We start from the raw sequence: 12183 nt of genomic DNA, 5'->3' as shown, positions 1-12183 counted from the left end.
CTGTGGCCTCTCCCGTTGCGGAGCACAGGCTCCGGACGCACAGGCTCAGCGGCCATGGCTCACGGGCCCAGCCGCTCCGCGGCACGTGGGATCCTCCTGGACCGGGGCACGAACCTGTGTCCCCTGCATCGGCAGGCGGACTCTCAACCACTGCGCCACCAGGGAAGCCCTCTTCCAATTCTTTTATCTGTGTTTAAACACAGGTTTCTCCACAGCTGTGATCATGGTGGCTCCACCCCAACACTGCTGGGACACCAGAGCTACGCCACCTTCCTGAGCCCCTTCCTCCGCCCTACCCCGCGGGCCGCTTCTGCTCAGTCTCCCTGTCTGGCTGTCCTTCCCCTCCCGCACCCTGAACAGCGCTGTTCCTCGAAGCATAGTCCAAGTCCAGGGCCTTCTTATTTCTTCCTGAGGTGATCGCACCCATTGCAGCCAACTCTGTGCTAATGACTCCCAGGTCACTGCCTCTACCCCAGACCCTCCCCTCCTGCCCTCTACCTACATTCTACTACCTGCCTGATGGCGCTTGTCCGGACCTGACTTCCAAATGCTCTCCTCCTCGCCCCCCACCCCTGCCTACCTTCCCCATCTCAGTAAATACCCCACCTTCCACACAGTTGCTCAGACTTGAAATCTAAAAGCTAATCCTTTTTAAAATATATTTATTTATTTGGCTGTGCTGGGTCTTAGTTGCGGCAGGTGGGATCTTTAGTTGTGGCATGCAAACTCTTAGTCATGGCATGTGGGATCTAGTTCCCTGACCAGGGATCGAACCCGGGCCCCCTGCATTGGGAGCGTGGAGCCTTAGCCCCTGGACCACCATATTTCTGTTTTCTTCTGTAATGCCTCAGTAAGAACTCTCGGTGGCTCAGACGTCCTCCGTCTGCTCCGCCCACCTAGACGCACACCAAGATGAGCTCTTGCCTGGTTTTCTAACGAGCCTCTGCTTTTCCACTCTCGCTCCCTGCATTCCAGTCCCCACACAGAAGCCAGCGCGGTCTTCTGGAAACACAGTCGGATTTCATCACTCACTCCCATGCTTAATGGCCTGCAACAGCTGCTTGGTTCTCAGTAAACCTCAAGTGCTTGACGCTGGTCTGCAAAGGGCTCCCACCACCCTCCTTTACCCACCTTCAGTTCCTCCAACATGTAGAGTTCTTGCCCTTGCTGTTCCACCACCAGGAATGTTGGGTTCTTCACTGTCACCTCCTCAGCAAGGCCTGCCCTCTCCCGTCACACCTAAATTGGGGCCTTTCCTGTTACCTGCTCCTTTCACACCTTTTGTGTCCTTCACAGCACTTCCCACTATTTGATATTATTTGCTTATTTACACCTTTCTGCCCACCTCCCCTCTGGAGGACAAGTTCCTTGAACGCAGGGCACCAGTCTGTCTTCTCCTAGTGTCTGGAACATAGTACAAGGTCCATGTTTGGGTCACTAAATGAATCCATCATATACAATTGTTGTGGAACATTATTTTCACCATATGGAAATAATCACACTGAGAGACTTCATTTTCAACTGTGGAATAATATTCTACAGAGTCTGTATTCTATACTTTACTTGACCATGACCCTGTGGTTGGACTTTTAGGTAGTTTATCATTCTGCTGTTATAAATTCTGCCTTGTTCATCGATTCCAAGAGGTATGTTTCTCATATTCTCTGATTCAGAAATCAGAGTGTGCCTCCCAATCCATGGCATTCTGTGGTCACTGCCCTGACGTAGCCGTGACCACCTGCCTTTGCTCCTGCACAAACCTGGCCGAGATCTTTCCATTCTCACCTCATTCCGGTTATGTGTCCCACTGGCACCCCGTGAGGTGCTACACTTGCCAAGCAATGAAAATGAAGGCCAAAAAAACCCTGCCATCTCCCTTAGAATAAAAGAAAGAAATTTCAAAGCAATGCAAGGCTGGTGTGATCATACCGGAGGAACTCTCATTAAGGTATCAAACATCGAGTGATCAGAAACTTCCCACTGACTTGATCAAAAAACTCTCAGCTTCCAAGGACATGTGTTTCAATTGAGGAAAAAGACACATATGGGTTCGGTCAATGGGAAAGCACGGCATCAAAACTTACAGAAAAGCTATCAGTGGCTTGGAAAAATATCGCAGAGGTAACAGAGGAGCACTTATTCTAAAAGCACTGCATCATCATCAGCACCTTGATGGTACAGAAGATGACAGATAGACAAAAGCACAAACATCCATGATAAAGTAAAACAATGATCCAGTTAAAGAAAAAAAAGTCAGACTGCACAGAAAGCAGTTTATACCTGAACCAATTTCTATTGCTTATAGTGTGCCTTTTTAAATATGCGTAAGTGTGATGTGATTTCAAAATTGTGTCTAAATAAGTCCAAAATAGCTCCTGCCATAAAAATAAAATAACTACTTCTGTTGATTAAAATAAGCACTGTAACATTGCTCAGCTGGCAGTGTTTTCTCAATGGTGTGCAAAATAATGGCGCATCTTAATGTCTGAGTCAGCAAAAAAATTACAAAATTCTAATGTAGCTAGCTCTATCTTTGCTTATAATTATTTCCTCAGACTTATTTTCAAGGATTGGGTTTACTCGGCCAAGAACATTTTTGCTGCCTACTGTCAGTAATATTCTATAAAACATTGCAATTCTGAAACAAACATCCCTATTTTTTAAACCCTCACACTCCTTGTATTATATCTGTTTGTTTTTGCTAGTTTAAATTAACAAAAATATTAACTCATAGTTGCTTTAAGGGTTTTTAAATGATCAACCTTTAAAATAATTTTTAACATTTCTTTACTATTTGAGTCCTCCCCCAAATAAAGTCTATTCCTGATACTTATTTATTGTCCATCTGGATGTAGTGACGTTAGAGGCACACAACTTTCTCTCAGTTTGTATACTCAAACTTTTTAACATGTATTACAAATATTTCCCCCATTCTGTTGCTTTCTTTTTATCTGTTGTTTTGGTTGTTCATTATATTGAACTATTATTCTTATTTAATTGTATCTGTCTGCCTTCTACTGCATTAAAAGAGAAAATAATCTCCCCTCCACAGTTAAAAGTACTCATTCAATATCAAGAATTTACTGGAATACAGGTGTGAGATGTGAATCTCCTTCTACACATTTTCTTTGGAGGTTATGGATTATCTAAACTTGACGGTTTCAAAGACGCAGGGTTCGTACAGCTTTTAAACAAAGTCTAGGTCTTTGTTCCCCCCAAAGAAGTATCTATTTCTCACTTTACCACACTGAGGCACAGTGCTATTCAGTGTTCATGTACCAAAGCAATCATTTCTAACATATTTTTCATTTATAACTTTAATATTTTGACCCCCTCTTTTTACCATGTTCCTAACATAGCTTTAAAAACGGGCGCGGGTAGTGGAGGGCAGAGGGGATTTTCCCTTAGAATCATAGTGGAATTTTCATTAATCATCAAGAGTTAATATTTAGACAAATTCCTACAGAGTGTTATCCCCCCAAAATATATTCCTAAAATCAGAAGTCAGTGCATAGAATTCTTTGGGTAAAATGAGTCTTCAGATAAAGAAATCTCGCCCATACATCTGAATTCCATTTTACAAGATCTCCTGTTTCCCAACTAACTCTTCCTTAGAATGTGTAAATGATGTGAAGTAAGCCCATCTTTAATCACACAGACCTGCCTGTGCCCCCAAAACAACTACTTCCTCACCCCTGGGCCTAATACCTTCATGAATGCCTTTGATAGATCTCAAAAGTCATATACTTTTCATTCTGTTTTATTTGTGGGATTATTAGAAGTGTACAGTACACAGCAAGTGCTCAGTAAGTAAGTGAATTACAAGAAAAGGACCATTGTTTAAAGAATCCCTCTGCAAAGGGAAAAGAAAAGTAGGAAAAGCATGAAGCAATTGCAATTCCTAGCAAAGGCGCCACTGACCCAGCACTGTACCTTAAGCTCTTGCTTCGGCTCCACATTCTTGATTGTTGTGTAGTACACGTGGTGGCCATACTGGTAAGCCACCAGGTTCTGCTCCAGGTGATTCTGGGCCGGGCGCACGAACATCATCCAGTTACAAAGGGTCTCGTCAGACAACTCAAACCACAGGTCTTCGTGCAAATCCCTGTCTTTTCTGTCACCTTTATCAAGAGAAACCTGCAACCAGAGTGAAAGTAAAAAGACACACATACACAAAACCTCTAATGTGATAGATATTCATGTAATGACATACAAGATATTGTTCCTGAAATTAACCAGATATGCTGATTCTCCCCTTTGTATCTAGAAAGATACTGGAATTGTGTCTTGCTGAATGGAACAGGAAAAAGATACTTTCTGAAGACTCACCTACAGAAGGATTACTTAGCAAAATCTAAAAGTTAGCACCCTGAGTGTACAGCTTTGGTTGATATTTCATCATTAACTAACACATCAAAAAATGCGACTAATTAGGGGCTTCCCTGGTGGCGCAGTGGTTGAGAATATGCCTGCCAACGCCGGGGACACGGGTTCGAGCCCTGGTCTGGGAAGATTCCACATGCCGCGGAGCAACTAGGCCCGTGAGCCACAACTACTGAGCCTGCGCATCTGGAGCCTGTGCTCCGCAACAAGAGAGGCCGCGACAGTGAGAGGCCCGTGTAGCGCGATGAAGAGTGGCCCCCACTCGCGGCAACTAGAGAAAGCCCTCGCACAGAAACGAAGACCCAACACTGCCAAAAATAGAGTAATTAATTAATTTTAAAAAAAAACCACAAAGAGGTTTTCCTAAAAACATTATGGGCACTTAACAGATAACACGAGTCGACGTAATTCTGTGCTCCAGTCACAGTTAATTTGAAAAATAAGCTGTCGAGTCCCTTTTATGGGATGAATTGTGTCCCCCCCCCAAAATGCGTATGTTGAAGCCCTAGCCCCCCAATAGCCCAGAATGTAACTGCATTCGGAGACAGGGCTTTGAAAGAGTGGGTCCCAATCCCATCTGACTGGTGTCCTCATAGGAAGGGGAGATCAGGCCACACAGAGAAGCTGCAGAGGCACCTTGCAGACAGGGACAGCCCTGTGCAAAGGCAGCCGCAGGGCAGCCACCTGCAAGCCAAGGAGAGCAGCCTCACCGGGGGCCAGCCTTGCCTGCACCTTGGCCTTGGACTTCCAGCCTCCAGGACTGTGAGAAAACAAACATCGGTTCTTTAAGCTGCCCCGGTCTGTCGTGTTTGATCCTGGCAGCCCTCCCAGACTAATCCAGCCCCTGAGAACTACACCTCTCAGAATTATTCACATTGAGACTTCGGGGACTGAAACCGTACCCTCTGTGTCATTGGTGAGAGAGAAAACGTCTCCATTTGAAACAAGTCAAGCATAGAAAGAAAACTACTAGCGAACTGCTATGAGATTGCATTAAGAGGTTTGGTGGGAAAACGCGTGCCCCTTAAAAATCGTCGGAACGAGACTGGACTATGTTGAAGCAGAAATTACCTTGAGGTGGATGTAACAGTCCTTCAGCTCCGACTCCCTGACCAGCGGCCCCTCCACGGGGCCGAACTGGGTGCGCTTGGGGATACGCCTTTTGGAGAACACACCGCCCAGGAACCTGTCGATGTACAGCACCAGGGGGAGGCTGGCCCGCGCCCGGGTCAGCACCGGCCGGTTGGGGATCGGATGCAGGGGGCCGTGCTTCGGGCACACGGACGAGTGCGCGTTATTACACTCCTCACACCCTACACGAGAGAGCAATCCTCAACGTCACAGTCTCAGGGGAAAAGTTCCAACCTGAAAAATCCCCAAATCTAAACTTCCCAGCCCAAACTCAATGCACTCCTACAGCTGCAATACCCATTCCATTGTAATACATTCCTCCTCAGAGACCACTAAAATCCTGTATTTTTCTTCTAAAGTCAGGCAGAATTAGCTGCCGGAAATAATTTGCAGCCCGTGATTTATTCCTCTGTTGGATGTTCCTTCAAATAGTGGCATTAAACTTGCAAATCAATTATAACGTGTCTGAAAAGAGAAGAGAGGAGCTTCTTAGGCTAAATGTTGCAAAATCTGATGAGAATTTTATAATATGTAAATTAGGTGAATTTTATAGTATGTAAATTATATCACAATAAAGCTGTTATTTAAAAACCTGACAATACTGTTTAATCAGTTTCCTCAAAGGGAGTTAGAGAAGCCTTATTGTCTGGGCATGTCTAAATCAACAGAAAAAGCGCTGTTGAGTTTGAGATTTCCGTGTGTACTGTGTGAAGGTAATGCTGACATGAATGAATTTAGCATCCCATCCTTCATTCACCTGGATGACACAGTTAGCCCAGCCCTGATATGTACTTTCAGCTCATTCTGCGAGTGACCGGTGGGCACTAAGCATCCACGTTCACCCCCTTTCCCAGTGTCACCCATCTGTCAGCTCACCGCCAGAATGAGACAGGTCGAGCCACAAAACAGGAAAAAGTGGTTCACCCCCTTTCCCAGTGTCGCCCATCTGTCAGCTCACCGCCAGAATGAGACAGGTCCAGCCACAAAACAGGAAAAAGGGACTGGGCCACACAGAGAGCATGCTCGTGACCCTAAACAAATCTAATTAACCAATTATAGTTTACCCAACTCTGGCTGTGTGATGACCTGACTTAGAAAATGGGTATTTCCAATTTCCACAGTTCTCCAATAATGGAGAGCTATCTTGTATTAATATTTATAACATAAAGTGACCTTGTGTGTTGTGTATTTGACTAAGGAGTTGCCTTGAAAACTTACGAATTCAAAGAAAAGCAAAATGAGGAAGCCCTTCTTTGGGCCTGGAGATGAACACTGGCCCCACGCAAACAGGCCTACCCCCACGACACAGAAGGTCCGGGGGAAATACGGCGAGACCTCAAAGCTCTGCAGAGTCTCGTAACTCACAAGGGGAGATAAGGACTTTGTCATCTAGGCACGAAGTTGATGGGCAGCGGCAATGGCTTGGTGGGTGGAAGCAGGACCCACCCCCCGAGCAGGCAGGACGGACAGGCAGTCGTCCTGGGCACCTGCAGCCAGCAGACACCCGAGTTCGAACCCTGGCTCTTGAACAACTGAGCACGACCTTGGGAAAGCTGCCGACCTCACAAGACTGTGCGGAGCGTTAGTCGAGCTAGAAAAATGCAGCGCTCTGGTGCCTGGGGTGTCTTTTCAGAACAGGCGTCTTTTTATAACAGGCATTTTTTCAGGTCGGTATGAAGAGAGGTAAAGCAGGAAGGGAACTTGGGGAATCGGAAATGGCCGGATCTGCCTGGACTGGACCACATCACGGTCTGGCAGCTGGAGCTCTGGGATCAGAGACTGAGGCTGGGTCCTGACCCAGCCCCGGCCCCCTGGGGCACTGAGCAGGCCGCCCAGCTTCCCCTGGGCTTCAGTTCGCTCATCAGTACAATCAGAACTCTAGGGACAGCCAGGGCCTCCTTCACAGGCTGCCTGAGGATGGAGTGAGGGCGACACCTAGACCGGGCGCAGCATCTGCACCAGGAGCCCCGGCAGGGGCCAGCCCGCCCTGCGCCCACACGCGCTCCCAAGAGGCGGCTCTACGTACACAGGTCGTGCGGGTCGAAGGGCCGAGGGGGGTCAGGCTCCCAGTCGTCCAGGTCTGTGTCTCCGCCGTCCTCCTCCTCCTCCTCCGAGTCTTCTGAGTCCTCCTCATCCTTGGCCTCCAGTCTGGCCATGGGGCTCTGCAGGGTCGCCAAAGGGTCCGTGCCACCCACACCCTCAAGCGAGGGTAGCACCTGGCTGTGCACCGGCAACGAGGCCTGGACGACATTTAATCGTAACGTTAGTACAGCCTGTTTGGGGTTAGCCAGGACACACGCAGAACACGAGGTTTGGGCGCAATACTCTTCTCGCCAGCTCCCTTCGAGGCCCTGCAGAAATGACTCTTATTTCCATCTATGGGCTGTAATAAGGGATCTGTTTTCCTTTTTTGCTGTTTCTGCCCAACATCTGGGCTCTGCCGGTGCCAGCGGGAGTTTCAGATCCCACGAGCCCCTGACCACATGCTGGGGACTGTCGTGCCGATCCCAGCCTTCACCTCAAGTCCCACTTCCTTGTTCTCTCAGCCTTTCCAAACCTGCATGAGGGGCCTGCCCTGTCTCCCCGGAGACTTCAAATATGAAAGTAATGAACCCTTCCAAACCCTCCTGGAACATGTGTGGTATCATCAGCCTCAGTTTGGTTTGGGGTGGGGACCCTCCTGCCTTTGCAGGGGGCCACACCATAATGCAGGTAAAGATCTGACCCACCTTCAACCACGTGGCTTTAAAATTGAACACGTGGTGCAAGACGCAGTTGGTAAAGTTCAGTGGGTACCAGCTCTCCTGTCACACACTTCAGAGAGGCTGAGGTTTGTAAGTAACAAGGAAAGAGATGCCTATTTTGTTCATCACACTGAAATTAGTCTCTTGCAAATAAGACACGGTTTGGGTCATGGATTCGATTAACTTTACCAAATACACCGGAGGAAAATAATGGTACCTTAAAAGTTCTCACCTTCTAAATAAGCGGCCTCGGGATATATACCACTCAGATCCCTCTGACGCAAGCGCATTTCTCCTGCTCCGTTAGCACCATTACTCATACTCAAGCCATGCCCTCCCCCTGTTCAACAAGTAAGACACGTGTTTGGAAGTGCCTACTCCCTTTTTTCTTTGTCTTTCCTCGCCTAAAATGCTCTTCCCTCGGCAACCGTCTAAACCCCGTCCTCGTCGTCTGCTTTCTCTGGGAACAGCGTCCGCTCTCTGCTCTGACCTTCTGCAGCCCCTGGAGTCACAGAATCCCACCCAGCGACACCGTCCAGCCTGGGCTTCACGTTTCCTCACACTGCCCACCAGGCAGCCCGGATGGTTCTGGAACAGCTCAGGGATGTTCCCGTGGAGTCAAGACCTCCCCGACTTCCCTCTCGAGTTACACCAAGTAAGTGCCCCCTCTGTGCCCCATGAAGACAGTTCCTCCAGTACTTCAAGACCCAAACCCCTAATGCACTGACCCATTGCTCACGGTCCTGCTGTGTCCATTCACCCCTCAGCAGATCCCCATCAGCTTGCACCAGCGTTTACTGGAGACCGCCACATCCTAGCGCTCCCCATTTGGAAGTGGCAGGTCACTGGGTCCTCTTGTCTGCTCAGAGAGCGCTACTGAACCCTTTTTCTCCTGCTCAGGAATTACATAGCTGATTTTTACTTAAATGGCCATGTATCTCTAGTAAATTTCATTTTATTGTCTTTTCTGTTCTTTCAGTCTGCCAAGATCTTTCAGAATCTTGGTTCTGACATGTCACACCTTAGCTGTTCCTCGTAGCTTTGTCTCCATTGCCAATTCGTGTGCATTTCCCTGGGAGCCCAGCTTGCCTCTCGAACTGTACCTCACGCAAGCAGACCACAGGCTTTGGAGTCAGACAGATTTCGATTAAGATGCTGGCAAGTTAACACACTTCTCTGAACCTTTGTTTCTTTATCTGTAAAATGGGCATGGTAATACATACCTCATAGGTTGTTGTGAGGATTAAGTGGAACAATGTGTATATGAGGCCAGTAGTAGAGTGTCTGGCATTTAGTAAGTGCTTAATATTAATAGTAATAGATTATTATTATTATCTAAGTTCTTTAAGGACCGAGGTGACAGCATGTATTTCCTTTACAACCTTAAAAGGCTGCTGGCCACATAGCAGGTATCCAATGAAGATTAGTTTGTGGAAATACATCTGGCCCTTTGGGAAATGATATTCTGCAGCTCTTCAGAGAAACATCCTTTCTCAGTGGTGCATCTAAGAACCTCTCAAACTCTGTAAAGAAACAATATTACAGAATCTGACCTGCCAAGGCAGTTAAAGGTCACTGCCCAACATGGGAAACCCTCAGGCTGAAGAAGGCAGATAAAATCAGTTACCTCAGATAGCACATGCGTGTTTTAAGATGCATTCACTTAACCCAGGAGCCAGACTCTTGCATGACATTCCATCTGTAGCTCAGGGCCTTTCAGAAGTGTAGACAGGAGGACAAAATTCTGGGAGGTGCTTCTGCTTCAACTTCAATAACAACAATAAAATGCCCACTGACATGAGGAGTCAACAAGCAAAAGAATAGGGACTTCTGGCAACAGAACTGCAACTGCCACCCCCTCTGCACCCTGATCTGATCGGCTCCCACTTGCTGTCTCAGAGCGCAGCTTCGATATCACCCTTTACTCTAAGCCACTCAGAGCTTATGCCAGCCTTAGTGATGAATGTTATCACACACTGAACAAACCAAAGCATATATCCACCTCCACTCCTCATAAATTCTTTATCTCTTTGCAGAGCCAACCTGAAAGAATGGATTCAGCAATTGGGAGTTAACTCCCATGAAGCTGAGCTGTATTTTTCCCCAACAGATGCTGCTAGAGAGACTGCGGGTCAGGCAAGTTACTGCTGGCTTCTCGCCACTGCTGAGAAAGCTGACATCAAAACAGACGGACAACCTCCTCGTCCCTGGGCTGGAACTCTCCTCAAAGGCTGTGGCAAAGAAAAGGCTTGAAGCCTTCAGCATTTCCTAGAGGGACTGATGCTAAAGCACAGGTGGAACATATACCAGAATCATGCAAGTTACCGTCGAAAAGGGATGGAAAGCGGGGATAATCATTTGTAGGTAAGAACCGTGTATTTCAGATAGCATGGACCTTAACACACAGTAGGAATGCATTACAGGTTTGTTTCACTAATAATTCAAATTCAACTGACATTTACGGCGTGCCAGAGGAATCTAAATTCCTCTGAGGCCAGATCACTTTACCACCCAGCTCCTAAGTGGCAGAGAGGAAATCCACATTCTGACTCTGCCCTGCTTTTCTGCTACATCACAATGGCCCCTGTGGACTGGAGTCGATTCAAGGAGAAGGTAAACAGTGCATACACCGTGAGTACCCGAGCGACGAGCAGCGAGGTAACACACCTGCTCCTGAGGCAACGGCCCGGCAGCAGGGCGGGGAGCCGTGGTGCCAACTTCCCTTAGAGGAAAAGATTAGTAACAAAAATAGTTTACGCCCGTTCATTTTGTCACACACGATAAAGCGTGGCGAGAGGAAAAGGAATTTGTTAAACTCGTGGTATACCTTCTCCTTCCCACTTAACATCACTCTCGGTAATTATTTCTGAAGCGACATAATGCATTTCAGTATACAATTTATCTGAGAGTGAAACATGAAACTACACTGGACAGCAGCAAACACAACAGAATGCTCCGGGTTCCTACTGAGACCAATTATGAGGGCAGCATATTTTCCTCTCAGTGTGTGGGGAGCCACACATGTTCCTTTTCAGAAACAAAGCGGAGACTGTGCTTCTAGGTCTGGAGAGTCCCTTGCCTTCCTTACGGACGAGGGAATGCGTATATGAAAAAGGTTTCAAATGGATTTTGCCACCACTACCGACAATTGAAAAAACAGGCACCTTTTTGCTAAGGATTGAAAAAAAAAGCACCCATCATCTATGTTAAACCCTCACTCTAACTTTCTATCCAGAATCTATCCAGGTCATGGAATTAACTGATAATCACTGAGGTGTTATAGCCGGAAATAAAAACCGTGCGGGTTGAAAGGAAACTGCAATAAAGACAGATGCTAAGGCAATGGCTGTACTGCCTGTTATGCCGGGTTCACAGAGCTGTCTGAGAACAACTTTTCTTTTGTACAAAACATAAACAGGCAGATTGTTTCTGGAGACTGGAGAAGAGGAAGGGCCCTCTAAGGTGCAAATAGCAACAAAACCTCTAATTAAAATGATACCTTAACATTAAAGCAACAAAATAACCACTTTCCTTATCAGATTGGCAAAATATTCAAAGAATGCAAATACCCAACGTGGCAAGGGCGTGTGGAAATGGGCGATCTCATACACTGTTGGTGGGAATGTAAACTTTTTCAGCATCTGAAAAGCAATTTAGAAAGTCCTATCAAAATGACTTTCTCATTTATAATGACAAATTTCAAACCTATATCAAATAGAGAGAATAGTATAATACATGTTGTGTACCCATCACTTGGCTTCAACAATTATCAACTCAGAGCTCACCTTCCTTCAGCTGTTCTCCCGCCCACCTTCCCCCTCACTCGATTGTTTTGAAGCAAACTTCAAACATTATATATTTTCATCTCTAAGTAGTTCAGTAGATATCTCTACAAGAAAAGGACTTTTATATTTTATTTATTATC

General features: G+C 46.7%; 1 protein-coding gene across 2 annotated transcripts in view; it reads right to left on the bottom strand.

The window, feature by feature from the left end:
- Positions 1-12183, bottom strand: part of PRDM10 (PR/SET domain 10) — an 87736-nt gene that overhangs the window by 32915 nt on the left and 42638 nt on the right. Inside the window, exons 5-7 of one of the 2 annotated variants that reach the window (XM_082661065.1) lie at positions 7541-7754; positions 5455-5696; positions 3934-4137 (exon numbers count right to left, since the gene is read on the bottom strand). In XM_082661065.1, coding sequence (XP_082517191.1) covers positions 3934-4137; positions 5455-5696; positions 7541-7754 — 660 coding nt within the window. Of the gene's footprint in view, positions 1-3933; positions 4138-5454; positions 5697-7540; positions 7755-12183 lie in introns of those variants that run through there. The other variant, XM_082661066.1, reaches the window with a different exon arrangement.

Source organism: Grampus griseus (assembly GCF_964374135.1).
Source record: "Grampus griseus genome assembly, chromosome: 8".
Lineage (NCBI taxonomy): Eukaryota > Metazoa > Chordata > Mammalia > Artiodactyla > Delphinidae > Grampus > Grampus griseus.
The sequence above is the reverse complement of the archived record's forward strand: the minus strand, read 5'-3'. Positions and strand labels throughout refer to the sequence as shown.